Source organism: Hemiscyllium ocellatum, chromosome 6 (genome assembly GCF_020745735.1).
Source record: "Hemiscyllium ocellatum isolate sHemOce1 chromosome 6, sHemOce1.pat.X.cur, whole genome shotgun sequence".
Classification (NCBI taxonomy): Eukaryota; Metazoa; Chordata; class Chondrichthyes; order Orectolobiformes; family Hemiscylliidae; genus Hemiscyllium; species Hemiscyllium ocellatum.
The window spans coordinates 90,511,973-90,528,708 of record NC_083406.1 but is presented as its reverse complement, the minus strand read 5'-3'; the positions used below and the strand labels follow the sequence as shown (position 1 = coordinate 90,528,708).

The window sequence follows — 16,736 nt, the reverse complement described above, 5'->3', positions numbered from 1 at the left end:
ATACCAGCAGAAGTGGTCAAGATGGAGATGATAGCACCATTTAAGATGTATCCGCATAGATACATGAATGGGCAGAGAACAGAGGAATACTGATCCTTAGACAGGTTTAGATAGAGGATCTGGATCAGCACAGGCTTCAAGAGCCAAAGAGCTTGTTTTGTTGTTCTTTGTTCTTTGTAAAATGAAAAAAAGACAAATGAGAGAAAAAAAGTAAAAGGAAAAAGTGAAAAAATTGTTGCTGTACATCGGGACCTCGGTGTCCAGGGTCATAAGTCACCAAAAGCTAGAATGCAGCGATAGCTAGCAATTAGGAAGCAAATGGCACTTTGGCTTTCACCTTAAGGAGAATTCCATACAAGAGTACAAATGTCTTACTGAAACCATATTGATCATTGGCAAAACCGCATTGGAAGTATTATGTACAGTTTTGGTCTCCTTATCCAAGGAAGGATATATGTGCCATAGAAGGTATACAATGGAGGTTCCCTGGGATGGTGGGATTGTTTTATGAAGAGATATTGAGGAAACTGGATCTTTATTCTCTAGAGTTCCAAAGAATAAAATACAGTACCATTGAAACTTACAAAATTCTTACAGGGCTTGTGGGGACATAGAGAGACAGCTTGGTCCCCTGACAAGAGACTTGAGAACCAAGGGAAAATAGCCTATCCATATTTAAGACTGAGATGAGGAGGAATCTCCTCACTTAGGATTCGATAAATCTTTGAAATCCTTTATTCCGGTGTCAGTGGGAGCTCAGTCATTGAGCATTTAAAAGGTAGAATTTCCACAGTCCTAGTAGACCATTTGGCTGCTTTCACATTACAGAGAGAGGACTGGTGGTGGTTATCACAGCTGCACCAGGTGTTGTGTTAAAAAACATAAGGGGCCTCCCCTCCTGGCACCTTCCCCTGCCACCACAGGAATTGCAAATCTGTGCTGACACCTACCCCCCTCACCTTCGTCCAAGGCCTCAAAGGAGCCTTCCACATCCATCAAAGCATCACCTGCACATCCAGATGTCATTTACTGCGTCTGTTGCTCCTGATGCAGTCTCCTCTACATTGGGAAGACTGGACACCTACTTGTAGACCGCTTCAGAGAACATCTCCGTGACACCCGCACCGATCAACCCCACTGCCCTGTGGCCGAACATTTCAACTCCTCCTCCCACTCTGCTGAGAACATGCAGGTCCTGGGCCTCCTCCATCGCCACTCCCTCACCACCCGATGTCTGGAGGAAGAATGTCTCATCTTCCGCCTCAGAACACTTCAACCCCATGGTGGACTTCACCAGTTTCCTCATTTCCCCTCCCCCCACCTTACCCCAGTTCCAACCTTCCAGCTCAGCACCGTCCCCATGACCTGTCCCACCTGTCAATCTTCCTTCCCACCTATCTGCTCCACCCTCTTCTTTGACCTATTACGGTTACCCCACCTCTATCCACCTACTGCACTCTCAGCTACCTTCCTCTAGCTCCACCCCCTCACATTTATCTCTCCACCCCTGAGACGCCCTGATAAAGTTTTTGCCTGAAATGTCAATTTTCCTGCTCCTTGGATGCTGCCTGACCTGCTGTGCTTTTCCAGCACTATTCTAATCTTGATTCTAATCTCCAGCATCTGCAGTACCCACTTTCGCACAGTAGATGAGGTGTTTGGATGTGCAGGAAAATCTCTGCCAGATATGGAAGGATCTTTTGGTACCTTGGATGGAGGTGAAGGGGATGGTGTGGGCGCAGGTTTTATGCCTCTTGTGGTGGCAAGGGAGAGTGTCAGGAGTGGAGGGTGGATAGGTAGGTGGCCTGGGAGTCATGGAGGGAATGGTCTCTGCCAAATGCTGATAGGGGTGGGGAGGGAAATATATTTTTGGTGGTGAGGTCTGACTGTAGGAGGTGGAAATAGCGTAGGATAATTAATTTTGTCTGGAAATTGGTGGGGTGGAAGGTGAGGACTGGATGTTCTATCCTTGTTCCAGTTGGAGGGTGGGTTCAAGGGCAGAGGTGCAGGGAGGAGATGAGCACATCTCCTCCACTTCTGCACCTCTGCCCTTGAACCCCACCCCTCCAACTGCAAAAGGATACCCCACCAGTCCTCACCTTCCATCCCACCAATCTCTGGATACAATGCATCATCCTCCACCATTTCTACTACCTACTGTCAGACCCCGCAACCAGAGATATATTTCCCTCCCCACCTATCAGCATTTGGCAGAGACCACATTTTCTGTGACTTCCTAGTTAGATCCACACGCCCCATCAACCCACCCTCCACTCCTGGCACCTTCCCCTGCCACTATAAGAGAAGTAAAACTTGTGCCCACACCATCCTCTTCACCTCCATCCAAGGACCCAAAGGATCTTTCCACATCCAGCAGAGATTTTCCTGCACATCCAAACACATCATCTACTGTATCCGTTGCTCCCAAATGGTCTCCTCGACATTGGGGAGACCAGATGCCAACTTGTGGAACAGTTCAGGGCACATCTCCGGGATAAGCACCCAACAACCCCACTGCCCTGAGGCTGACTACTTCAACTGCTACTCCCACTCCGCCAGGACATACAAGTCTGCGGTATCAATGTATTCAGTGGGCGGCTTTGCTATGTGAAATATTCGGCTAAAGATTGGCAAAAGGATCATGTAGATTAGATAATTTATTATCTAAATAGAGAGAAACTTCAGAATGCTTTGGTGCAGAGGAATCTGGGTATCCCTGTGCATAAATCACAGAAAATTAGTATGCCGGCATAGTGGGTAATAAGGAAGGCAATTTATTTTGTAATTTTAGCATTTATTGCTAAAAGAATAAAGTATAAAAGCAGGAAAATGTCACTGTACTGTACAAGGCATTAGTGAGATTGTACTGGAGAATTGTGTACAATTTTAGTCCCCTTACTTGAGCAGAAATGTAGTTGCATTAGAGTTGATTCACAGAAAGTTCCCTAGGTTGATTCCAGAGATGAGAGGTTAGGCTGATAAAGAGAGATTGAACAATTTAGGCCTGTATTCTCTGCTGTTTAGAAGAATGAGAGGAGATCTAATTGAGGTATAGAAAATGCTAAAGAGAGTTGACAAAGTAGATGTAGAAAGGATGTTTCATTATTTGGGGCAATCTAGAGATCATATTTTTAAGATAAGGGCTAGCAAGTTTAAAACAGAGATGAAAAGAAATTACTTCTTTCAAAGGGTCAAGTATCCCTGGAATTCAGTACTCAAAATGCTGTGGATGCTAGGACATGGAATAAGCTTAAGGAGGAGATAGATTTGTAATTAGTAATGGATTGAAGGTTTGTAGGGAGCAGTCAGGAAAGTGGTGTTGAGGCTGAGATTGTATTAAATGGTGGAGCAGGCTCAAGGGGCTGAATTGCTTACTCCTGCTCCTACTTTTTCTGTTCTTAATCTTTTTCTCAGTATCTGCATCTTCTGGCAAACTTTGCTGATTCTTGTCTTCTGTATTTTCTTCAGAGATGATAGGAATACAAAACACTTTCACCAGTCTGTAAAATCTGTGGTTACCTTCCAGTTGATATTATAAAACAATTCCTTTATGTAGACATAAGTACCCGCAATAGACTTTTTCTTCTTTTTGGGTTCCCTCATGATTTTGGAAAGCCTAATTGAGTCTTCTGTCCGTTGTCTACTTACCAATGATTGACAACAGTTTGTTTTTGAACCAGTTGTTCTTTTAGAACAGGTCAAACCCTTTCTGCCATTGCAAACATATTGAGGTCAAGACATGCCTGAAGGTTCAAAAATGAGAAGTAATGAATTTGAATTACATAAACATTTCAACTCTATTGAGTTCTTTATGTCGTACTGTTACTTGTAGCATACCTTTACTCTTAAACGTTATTCTGTCTGACACATGTAAACCTATCTTTGTTGACTATAACTTCTGATCCTTCAGCCATGGAATTTGATCTGATAGGACAGTGCACTCATTCCTGCATCAAGCTGAAAATTAATGAGATGTCTATTAATATAAACAAGTTCTGCAAAACTTGAGTTGGCTGAATGATGGCGTTCCCCTGGGAAAAACTTGGGCATCTTCCAAAGGAGAATGTTCTACCACGTCAAACTCTTTGTATGACTTCGCATTTGGATTTGTTCTGCTTTGAAACTGTGTGCTATTTTTGTATATCTTCTGAGAGTGACTTTAGTTTTACAGATGTAGCATTCTTTGTCATTGCTGGACACTGGTTTTGATTGGGAGTTTTTGTTGTTTCACAGTTTGACACTGACTCTTAGTATCTGTTGTTTGGCCTACTCCATGTTAGCTTATCATCTGTGTCTGAAGAGTAATACAAAGTGATATGCTCAGTTCAGAAGGCTATCCTTCTCATCTCAAGATTTGTCTGTATGTATTTGTTGTTTCTTTTTTTGTTTCCAGCTCAATTTGAATAGCTTTCTCCAAAATCAAATCTTGTTTGGACAGTAATAAAAGACGTCAGTAATTCTGTCTCTTTTGGACTTTGATTTCAAAACTCCATCTTTACAGTTTTCCACTAATCTGAACATATGATAAATTAATTATAAAGTCCCTGGATGCTGAACTCTTGTCTTAAATCTTAAACTGCAAGGATTTGTTTGTTCCCAGTTTAAAGTAGTTAGGAAAAGTCTAATATGACTTCTTCAAAAGTATCTGTGTCTTTTATATTTTGGCAATTTATAATGTCACCCTCTATAGGTTCCTATTGAAAACAATAGTGTGCTTACTTATTCAACAGGAGAGTTTAATTTGAAAGCAATTCTAAGTCTGAAAAACTGTTTTCCTCATGAAGTTCAGTTTTGTGTTCTGTTTGGCCCATCTCTGACATCAAATCTTGATGGCAATGTCATTTCGCTTTCTACTGCTTAATGAGTAATTTAATTTATTACTTTGAAATTGTTTTAAATCTGTAGCATATCATGGCTGCTTTGTATTGATTACCTCAGGGATTTAATGATTCTGCAATAGATGTAATAAATGTTGTTAGTTTTAAAGCTGTTAATCTATCATTGAACAAATATTTTGTTTTTGCAGTTCTCTTGTCTTAAAGACTTTAAAATGTTTAAACTCGACAATGAAAGCAATGTTACCGTATTTTCTTTGCAAGCTTTTTAACTTCTTGTATTTCATAAATCTTTTATGTATTACAGCAACATTGTAGTGGTTTCTTATTTTAAGTTATTGTTATGCAGCAATTCTATATCTCTGTATTGCTTGCTGGTGATTTTCCTATCTTTATTTTTCTAAACAAAATGGTAGTTTCCTGCCTCTGAAATTTTTTTAGCTTTCTGCTGCCAAGACGGAGGTCACCCACCATTCGCAGTGCAAAACAGAAAGCATGTTCCTGATACATTATTTTTAAGTAAACTTTGTGGATGTGGCCTTAACAAATCTATATTGAAATCATTGTTAATCTTCAGAATGTCCTGGTCTTATCACAATCTAAGAATTCTTCTAGTGATCTTTGCCCCGAAACTCCTTGTTTTCAAAATTGTTTAAGTTATCCTTTTGTCACCTTAAAAGAACAACCTTTCTGTATTCATTTATTTTCCAACTTTTTGCTCCTTGAGGTTCTGCCTCCTAGTCTGAGTATTTCTTTCCTATACTTATCTGAAAGTACATCCTGGCTTTCACCAAACTCACAAGATCAAAAACATTGTAAGGCATGATTTTCAAGACCACTTCTTGTTACTAGAGTTGGTTGCATCAACACAGGAACAGTGACACTGGAAATGGAAGTCATGTCTATGCACTTTCCCTCAGTCATGATTGAGTATCACTCTATCACCCACAAGCCTCAGTCCATCATGGTCACCTTGTCCTCAGATAAGTTTCCACTCACCCCTTTGTCAGCCATTAACAAATTTAGAGTATCATCTGTGACCACGGTAGCATTCACCAGCCCCAGTCTAACCTGTAACCTTCAACCTGACATTCATTAAATCGAGTGGGCTCTCTATTATCACTGAACTTCCCACAGTTACTATCAAGTTTCAGGTCTTCAGAAATAATTATTCCAGTGGAACCGTTACTCTTCCCATCAACATGTTTCACCAGGTTTTCGATATCAAACTTACCTTTATTGACCAGATACCTCCTCTGTTCACCATGAGAATCATATGACCGAAAATCTTTGTACCTATGTAGCTCCACCCTTCTTTAATATCTTCTTTCCATTCCATCTTCTGACCTTTGCAGGATCTCAGTTGAATGAGGCCCGTGGTTCATGTAGTATAGGTATTATTTTAGGAGAGGACTGTAGAGGTGTGAGCATATCTCACTATAGTTCCATTCATTTATCATGTGTCTTTAGTTGGGCTCTGTGAACTCCATCCAGCCCAAACAGACCTCTTCCCACTTTAAAGAATTATGCTTTTGAACATACTGCATTTTGTGGACCAACTAAGCAAAACTGTTCCTTGATTTTCTTACATTCCTTTTCCCCTCATTAACCAAGATTCTATAATCATCATCTTTCATCATCCTTCTCTCCCCTCTGAGCCTAGACCCATCATTGACTGCATGCCCACTTTGATCCTGAACCATCTGGTTATCCATGTCACTTATTTTGTAAAATTCTGAGACCCCCCTCCCAAGAGACCATCTGATACCCAACTGCAATCTTGAAGCTCCTACCCTAATATATCCCACGATGACTGTTCCCTCTGCTGCATGGTACCTTCAGTTCAATCCCTACCATTGACAGCCCCTTTATTTAGGACCAGTATTTTTGGCCATTCCTATTGAGAAAGTCCATCTCCTCTCCCAAGATATCCATCACATCTATGCTAGAGGACATACTTTCCTCTGTACATCTCTCTTTCTTCCTGTCACTTACAACACTGTCTTGTAGCCCTTGAGACTGCAGGTCCCTCTCCCCATCCTTGCCTCAGGCAACACCACACCATGACTCTGATACTTCTGCCTCATTATCTCTCTCCTTGCCTCAGACAGCTCTACTCTGTACCCCTGCAGCCTAACTCTCTCTCTTCCTCTGTGCCTTGGACAATTATGCCCTGTTGCCTTTTGACTGCCACCAAACAATAACAATCATCATTTGTTGTGGAACAATGCTCTGTAAACAAGGAAATGGAATTGCTACTCATTCCAAATCCAACAAGTACACTACCTCACATGCTATATGTCATTTACATACAGTTGAAAAGTGCCACCCTCCTATTTATCTCTTAGCCTCCAATATTCCTGATGAAGGGCTTATACCTGAAATGGCATACCTGAAATACCTAAAATGTTGACTCTTCTGCTCCTTGGATGCTGCCTGACCTGCTGTACTTTTCCAACACCACACTTTTCAACTCTGAGCTCCAGCATCTGCAATTCTCACTTTCTCCGATTTACGAACTGTTGTCTATCTCAAGATATACTGTATATTTCTCATTTGCATACAACTTAATTAGAAAAATGCACTTCATTCTGGAGAGATTGAATTATCATGAGCATGCATGACATACAAATTGATGTAAAAGGGCATCCTGATAATTGCAATTAAGAAGCTTCACCTATCTTTAAACTTCGATGATCTTAGTTCTTTAGTTCTTTTTGGCATTGGGAAGCAGATTTTCAGCTTCCCGAACAATTATATCCCCTTGCCCACCAAGTTTCATACTTTAAAAGCAGCACAGTATTCCACGTTACCATTCTATTAGTCAATAAACATAATTCCATTTCCAGCATTTTTGCTTTCTTAATTTGGTGTGCACAAGGATTTGATGCATTGGAATGTTTGCCTGATTGTTTGAATTGATGTTGAGGAAATTGGAGAAGCTGAACTCCATTCTTTGCAAAGGGTTTTGCACAGGTGTCCCTTGGAACCACGGTCTGTGACATGGAGCATCTTCCATCATGGTCAATTAGCTGATATTGCAACTTATTGAGAAAAGGTTTTGGAGACTGACAATGCTGCATTAGCCATGATAACATTGTGATCAATCAGTGTCTTCTTGTTTGGTCTGAATTTAACTAAGGTCAACTAAGGTTAATAAATAATAGTTCCTGCTATATCTTAATGTCAACCATGGTCCAACTAATCAACACACTTTTTTTCATGCTGTATAAATTGGCATTCCCTTTCTACATTTTATTTCTTATACATCAGCTCTGGAAGTGTCAGATGAAAAGTTTTGATTTCATGTCTTTTTAGCAATGTTTGGGTTCTACACCATCAAACAATTATGTATTATAATTATCTTTGCAGCATAAAAAGCTTCCATTTAAGCTCTGAATCATGCAGTGAAACATCTAACTGCTAATGAGAAACAGACAGTAAGCATAAAAGAGTCATTTTCAGGTTGGCAAAATGTCACAAGTGGAGTGTCTCAGGGTTCATTGCTGGGGTCTCAATTATTTATAGGTTCTATCACACACTTGGATGAAGGAACATAATATATAGTTGCTGTATTTGTTAACACCACAAAGTAGATAAGAAAGTAAGTTGCAAAGAGAACAGAGTCTGTAATGAGATATAGATATATGTGCAAATACTTGGCACATAGAGCGTAATGTGAGAAAATGTGAACTTATCCACTTTGGCAGGAAGAATAAAAAAACAATATTTTGTTCATATGAAAAATGAATGCAGATAGCAGATATACAGAAAAAAATTGGATGTCCTGGTTCATGAGTCACAAAAACTTAGTATATAGGTTCAGCAAGTGATTAAGAAGGCAAATGAAACATGGTCATTTATTACAAGGGGAATGGAATATAAAAGAAGTACAACATTTGCTACAGTTGTATAGAGTGTTGGTGAGATCATATCTGAAGTACTGTATACAATTAGTCACCTTATTTAAGAAAGGCTATACATGCATTAGAAGTAGTTCCAAAAAGGTTTACTCAGCTGATTCCTGGGATTGTGGGTGTTACAGGCTGGAAATCTTTAGCAATGCTGAATGAATGATCCATATGGCCTTCTCATGATAACTCCAGTATCGCAGATGTCACCCTTTAGCCTTTCTTGCTATCAAATGTAATGAATCAAACCATATATTTCTAATGATAAGTGTTCAAAATGAATTCTTGATAGTTTGTGAACACCTAACAGCCATTGGCAAAGCAGGAAAATTATGACACAAATTAATGTAGAATCCTGATTTTATTCCTCTGCTGCTATTTTCAAAAACTATACCCTAACCAATGTCCCAGCTAATCTTACTATTTCTTATTTTCCAACAGAATAAGAGAAGTGCTGGCAAGACCAGCATTTATTACTCATCCCCAATTGTTCTTGAGAAGGTGGCAGTGAGCTGCCTTCTTGAGCTGCTGTAGTTCTTGGGGTGAGGAATACCTACAGGAAGGGAGTTCCAGGATTTTTTTCCCAGCAACAGAGAAGGCATAGCGATAAAATTCCAAGTCAGGATAATATGTGACATAAATTAATGTAGAATCCTGATTTTATTCCTCTGCTGCTATTTTCAAACACTATACCCTAACCAATGTCCCAGCTAATCTTACTATTTCTTATTTTCCAACAGAATAAGAGAAGTGCTGGCAAGGCCAGCATTTATTACTCATCCCCAATTATTCTTGAGAAGCTGGCAGTGAGCTGCCTTCTTGAGCTGCTGTCGTTCTTGGGGTAAGGAATACCTACAGGAAGGGAGTTCCAGGATTTTTTTCTCGGCAAGAGAGAAGGCATAGCGATAAAATTCCAAGTCAGGATAATATGTGACTTGGAGTAACTGGCAGATAGTGGTGTGTTCATGCATTTAAAAGTGACATTCAATTGATAAGTTGGGTGCAATGTCTCATGATTAGGGATCAATCATTCAGCATTGAATTAAGGAGAAATTTCTTCACTCAGAGGATTTTCTATCTCAGAATGTATGGATGCTCCATTGGTGAATATGTTTAAGAATGAAAATGACAGATTTTTGGTCTTTTAGGGTAAAAGGGAAGATGTGGATCTGCGTGGAAAATAGAATTAAGACAATAGATAGCAATGAACGTTCTCAATAGTGGAATAGATTCATGGAACCTATGGTCCATTCCTTATGTACTTATTTAAGAAATATAAAACTAAAAGTTTACACAGTATATGTATGACAACCTAAGTACAGTGGCCTGTGAAACTTATTGAAATGATAAATTGAATTTGATATCCAATATAGACTTTAAAAACTAAGCTATATCATGAAAACAACAACAAATAATATTTGGGACTAAAGAAATTATCTAGGAAGTAAAACATGATGCAAACAAAAGGGAGAAGTGAACTCACAACTCCTTCAGGTCTTTGAAAATGATGAAAACATCAGAAGGCAAACTTTTGATTTTATTGTTCTTCAAAGATCTAAAATAGAGAAAAGTGATTTTAATATTTAAAATACAATTGGTATGGTGTATATTTTTCATCATATTTAGCTATGTGAATTGTATTAAATTAACTCCAATAATTATATTAACAATGGCATGTGTAGAAAAAATGTACAAAATAGATCTCTTATTTACGACATTATTGTAAAAGGTTCAAGCAATTGAATTTGACATGGACTCAGAAATATTACAGATATGATTCCAAGATAGTAGCTACTGCTTAATCTATGGAGGGTCTCAAGGGCAAGATCCTGTAATCTTGAGATTGGTTCTTTGGTAATGTGGTGTCATGGCCCTAGCTAAATAGGTAAATAAGGAACTGTAGTTTCAAAGCATGATGGGATCAGGGACATTCTTGTGGCACACTGTCAGCATCCCTACTTCTGGGTCAGAAGCTTCAGGTTCAAGCCCCATTTCAGAACTTGACAGCCATGGAATATGCATTTATAACTAGACCAAATCAGGACTGTGAATTCTTCCAATATACCTGTTAGCATGTGGGGGGGAGAGGGGGGAAGGGGGTGCCTGGTCAGCCATCCTGCAGGCAATAGAATATCATTATAGAACTTTGCCAAACCTAATCATCAATTCAATCAAAGTTTATGGGGACCAATCTCCTTTTAGGGCATTGTACTTAATAGAAGGTAAAAGGGCATTGTACCTGGTAGAAGGTAAATTTGCCATAGTCTTACCAGACAATAGAATTGCTCACTCATTAGAGAGAGCTGATTGCTGGTGGTTTAACCTGAGAGTCACCACATTTCAGATGATGGGAGAGTTTGAGTAGGAGACTCTTTCATGGTCAGGGAGAGACATAGATAGAGATAGAGAGAGAGAGAGACATACAGACAGTGATATAGATGGACAGAGATAGAGAGACAGAAAGAGGAATGTGCTTGCTGTCGATGCCTTCCCATCTCCTTGCCATTTTCACAACACATGTGTCTAGTATACAATGGCTACCTGCCAGCAAGTGATGGGGCAGGCAATCAGAAATCTTCCTAAGTTGCCGTCCCATGTCAATTAGCTCAACACGGTAGAAATTCAGACAGTGAAAAGGCAGCTTCCACAGCAAAACTGGGCCTGACACTCCATATCACTTTTCAATGTCTGGCCTCTCTGCCTCTTTGTAGTCTACGTACAAATGGCCACAGCTGTAATTGCATGACTTTCCCCTCCAAGTGGACATCTTATAATATGGTCAATTTTTAATTTCAAAAATTTTTAAAAGTGCTAAGAAGGCATTTCCAGTTAGAATTACCCTCTCACCACTTGCTGAACTACATCAGCAAATTGCAGCTCTATCAATGCTGGAGGGCATCCTATTGGCCCTTTAGCAATGAGGGACAGCCCAACATAATTTATTAAAATGTGTCCATTGGCAATAACCTCTCTACAATTAAATAACAAACCTTACAAACATTGTGTGTTGAGTGACTATTCCCAATGCAGTGAAGGTCAATACTGTATTTGAATTTGATGTCAGGATCTTAATGCTAAACAACAAATTAAACCCAAAACATTTGCTTCACACCAAAACTTCTGACCAAACTGCAATTACACATGATACATTCATTACAAGAAAATGATTAACAATGACAAACGTGAAATATAAATAGATGATATTGAATCTGCTAATACATTACAACAGAAAGCCAAATTTTATTAAGCAAGTTATGTCCACATTTAATTCTCAGAATATTCCTTGGGGGTTATAGCAGCAAAGTGAGACACAAGACTACAAGATGGCACATTTAGTTAGCTGGTCATAGCACAAATAGGGGCTTTACAAGTGGAATAAAGCTGGGTGACCACCAGGAAAAGTAGTAAACTTGAGCAGGTAGTGTAGGAGTCTCCTGTGGCCGTTCCCCTCTCAAACAGATATACCATGTTGGGTACTAATGGTGTTAGGGTCTGGAATGTGTCAGAGACACCAATGAAGCAAAATGTGTGTATGGAGCCAGAGAATGCGGATGAGATTTTAAATGAATATTTCTCATTTGTATTTACAACATTGAGAAAGACATTGTAGCTGGAAATTTCATTTAGGATGGTGAGGTTCTAGATCATGGTAAGATAAATGAGGAAGAGGTATTAGATGTTTTAGCAACTATGAAGATGCATATGTCCCCGGGGCCTGATGAGATGTATCTATGGGAGGCAAGAGAGGAGATTGATGGGGCCCTGGTGGAGATATTTAATATTTCATTGGCTAATTAAGAGAAACATAGGTAGGGCAGATTGTGATGATGTTTACTTCATGGCAGACATGTTTAAGACCAGAGGGCATAAGTTTAAGGTGAAGAGTAACTGTTCAGAGAAAACATTTTTTTCCACCCAAAGGTTGGTAGAAATATGGATCACGCTACCTGAGAGGGTGGTGGAAGCAGCTACTCTTATCAAAAGCATCTAGTTGTGCACTTAAAATGCTCGGGCATAGTAGACCATGGACCAAGTGCAGGCAAATGGGATTAGTGTAGTTTTGGTGTTTGTTGGTCAGCATTGACATGGTGGGCCAAATTGCCTGTTTCTTTGCTGTATGACCCTATGACTTTATAAGATGGGAGCAGAATAGACCACACAGCCATTGAGTTTACTCCAGAATTCAATATGATCATGAGCATCAACTTCACTTTCTCACCTGTTCCACATATTGCTAAGTTCTCAGAAAGAACTATCATTGATTTATCCCAACCTTTATATTGAGTCAAAAATAAAACATCCACAAGCCTCTGGGACAAAGAACTTCAAACATTCACAACCTTTTAAGTGGAGAAATTTATCTATATTCCTAATCCTGAATAGCAGAATCCCTTACCCTGAAACTGTGCCTTCATGATCTAGTCTCCAGTCAACAGAAACAAGCTCTTAGTGTCAAGTTTCTACAATGGGATAACTCCCATATTCCAGGAAATATAGGCTGATTTTACTCAGCTTTTAAACCAGTTCTGGACAGCCATACTAGACTCTAAGCATTCACTGTTTCTCTCCACAGATGTTGACAGACAAACTGAGTTTCTCCAGCATTTTCTGTGTTTCAGATTTCTAGAATCCACAGTATCACAGAATCATAGAAACATAGCTGTGAACATTCTGGGATCTCCTACTCAGAACATTGCCAAGTCTACAATACCTTGGTCAATGATTGGTACTAGAATGTATTGCTCTAAGAAATTGCCTCAAATATACATTAAGCTCATCTTCCAGACTACCTTTGCCAGTCAAATTCATCCAATTTATATGAAGATTAAAATCAGCCATGATTATTGCCATGCTTTTCTCATAAGCCCATTACTTCTTCCCATATACTTTGTGCAGTTACTATAAGTTACTATAAGGGGGTTAATAAATTAATTGCACAAGTGACTTCTTAACTTTGCTATTATCTTTACCCAACTGATCCTGCATCTTCACTTTCTAAACTAATATTATGTCTGACTACTGTACAAATCAATTATTACAGCTACCTCACTACCATGTTCCAGCTTCCTGTCCTTCCAAAATGTCTAATACCCTTGAATCTTTAGATCTCAATCTTGGTCATTTTTCAACACCGTACCTGACTTGGCTATCTTACCACATGAGCTGAAAATGTGTTGCTGGAAAAGCGCAGCAGGTCAGGCAGTATCCAAGGAGCAGGGGAATCGACATTTCGGGCAAGACCCCTTCTTCAGGAATGAGGAAAGTGTGCCAAGCAGGCTAAGATAAAAGGTAGGGAGGAGGGACTTGGGGGAGGGGTGTTGAATTTCCAACGCCCCTCCCCCAAGTCTCTCCTCCCTACCTTTTATCTTAGCCTGCTTGGCACACATTCCTGAAGAAGGGCTCATGTCCGAAACGTCGATTCTCCTGCCCCTTGGATGCTGCCTGACCTGCTGCGCTTTTCCAGCAACACATTTTCAGCTCTGATCTCCAGCATCTGCAGTCCTCACTTTCTCCTATCTTACCATATGAATCAATATCAATGTCAGTTAGCAATATCACACTCATTCATGGAGACTTGAGTCCAGAACAAGAGGGCTTAGGTTTAGGGTGAGAGGGAGAAAGATATAAAAGGCATCTAAGGGGCAACATTCTCACACAGAGAGTGGTGCGTGTGTGGCAATGATGTGGTGGAGGCTGGTACAATTACAATGTTTACAACGTTTAAAAGGCATCTGGATGGGTACATGAGTAGGAAGGGTTTAGAGGTTTAGAGGGATATAGGCCAAGTGCTGGCAAATGGGACTAGACTAGTTTGGGATATCTGGTCAGCATGAAAGGTCTGTTTCCATGCTATACAACTCTATGACCAACCCTGGTCCCATGCGTTGCTAAGATTGTACACTTTGTGCCTTCCTGCCATGCTTGTTTATCATTACCCATATTGTTGACGTGCTCAATTGTGTTGACCTCTTTACATTTCCTTCATAAAGCCTTTTCTACTAGTCCCAGCATGATTCAGGTAAATAGCACAGCTCCTATTTCACCAATATTGGTTCCAATGCCCCATCAAACACACTCATTTTTCCCACAGTAATTTAGTATTAACGAACCAGCACAGCACGAGTTAACCTTTCTGAAAGAAAATTGCACTCAGCTTTGTCCACTTTGAAAATCCCTATACTCCCCTACAACTTATCTCAATATCCTAGTGAAGCCCTTTCCCTTGTTTCAATTCTTGAGCCAAACATTAAGTAATTTATCCTGCTATTCCTGTTCTCGCTAATGTGTGGCAATGGGTGTAATCCAGAGATTGATACCTTTACTTCCTCCCTAGTTCCTGAAACTGACTGTTGGGCTTAAAGTTATTTCCTTCTTATGTTGTGCGCTGCTAGCTGATTGTTTCTCCATCAATATTCTTCCTGTACCCTCCTGGTACAGGAAGGCAACACATAATGAGCAAGTCTTGCTATTTCTACACGTTACTGTGTAATCAAGGTGCCATTATTCTCATTTGCATTTCAATGCTGAAAGCTGGTTCGAGAATGTTATACTGCTATTTGTTTCTGGTCCTGCATGCCTCTTCCTTCCATGCTAGATGGCCATCTGCTTACTATCCTCCTGAACAGTGTGTAATTATGGGGCAACTGCTTCTTGGGTCAGGTGCTGCAGGAAAGTTTGAATTTTCTAGCTATCCTATGGTGACTTCAGTTACTCCTCAAGCTCAGCTACGTTTGAGATGAAGCAGCTGGAAGTCCTCCTATACACATAGCATATATATCATAGGATTTGAGGATAATATCTTCAATGGCCTATACATTTTCCTTAAAGTAAATCCTTTTCACTCTAATTAGATACTCTAATGTATTTTAATCTTAATCTCAATTGCATCCACAAATCATATTATTGAATGCACCGTAAAGTTAGGGACGCATAATACAATGTGCTCAGTGTTAAAATGCATGTTTCTTCAAACTTAATAGCACTACTGAGAGGAAAGAACATGATTTTTGAGAACACTATTTAAACCATTGTTTTACTATATTAAAGTAAAACCCTATTCCTAGCAATATAATGTTATGAAAGTTTTAGTTTTATGAAATCTGTAACTATGTTAATTTATTTTCATATTAAATTATTAAAGATTGTATATGAAATATTTTAATTATTTTCTCAATATAAATACCACATTTTAATGTTATAATGTGTATGAATGGCTTTCCATTGGTTTAAAAGACACACCATAACAACGCAATTAATGAAAATAGTGAATATACTTACAGTAAGGTTACATTTACTGAAACTTTTGGCACATAGCGTAGGTTCACATCCACACATTCCAACTCTGTTTCCTGGCAATCACATTTCTGTGGGTAGTCCTGAAGTACTGTAAAACAAGTTCATATCATATCTGATAATGTGCAAAGCAATTCTGCCTACAGCTTCTATAGTTCCTTTTTTGCAAATGATTATTAAGACCTAAAATGTAGCTAGGAAAAAGCAATGGCTGCAGATGTTGGAAACCAGATTCTGGATTAGAGTGGTGCTGGAAAAGCACAGCAGTTCAGGCAGCATCCGAGGAGCAGTAAAACCAACGTTTCAGGCAAAGGCCCTTCATCAGGAATACAGGCAGAGAGCCCGAAGGTGGAGAGATAAATGAGAGGAGGGTGGGGGTGGGGAGAATGTGGCATGGAGTACAATAGGTGAGTGGGGGAGAGGATGAAGGTGATAGGTCAGGGAAGAGGATGGAGTGGATAGGTGGAAAAGAAGATAGGCAAGTAGGACAAGTCATGGGGACAGTGCTGGGCTGGAAGTTTGGAACTGGGGTGAGGTGGGGAAGGGGGAATGAGGAAACTGTTAAAGTCCACATTGATGCCCTGGGATTGAAGTGTTCTGAGGCGGAAGATGAGGCGTTCTTCCTCCAGGCATCGGGTGGTGAGGGAGCGGTGGTGAAAGAGGACCAGGACCTCCATGTCTTCGGCAGAGTGGGAGG

The 16,736-nt window shown here is 39.8% G+C and overlaps 1 protein-coding gene across 1 annotated transcript in view; it reads right to left on the bottom strand.

Annotated features, from left to right (window-relative positions):
• The window catches only part of rxfp2b (relaxin family peptide receptor 2b), a 144,292-nt gene that overhangs the window by 89,400 nt on the left and 38,156 nt on the right, over positions 1-16,736 (bottom strand). The window contains exons 4-5 of the mRNA XM_060826776.1: positions 16,025-16,130; positions 10,230-10,301 (exon numbers count right to left, since the gene is read on the bottom strand). Coding sequence (XP_060682759.1) covers positions 10,230-10,301; positions 16,025-16,130 — 178 coding nt within the window. The remainder of the gene's footprint in view (positions 1-10,229; positions 10,302-16,024; positions 16,131-16,736) is intronic.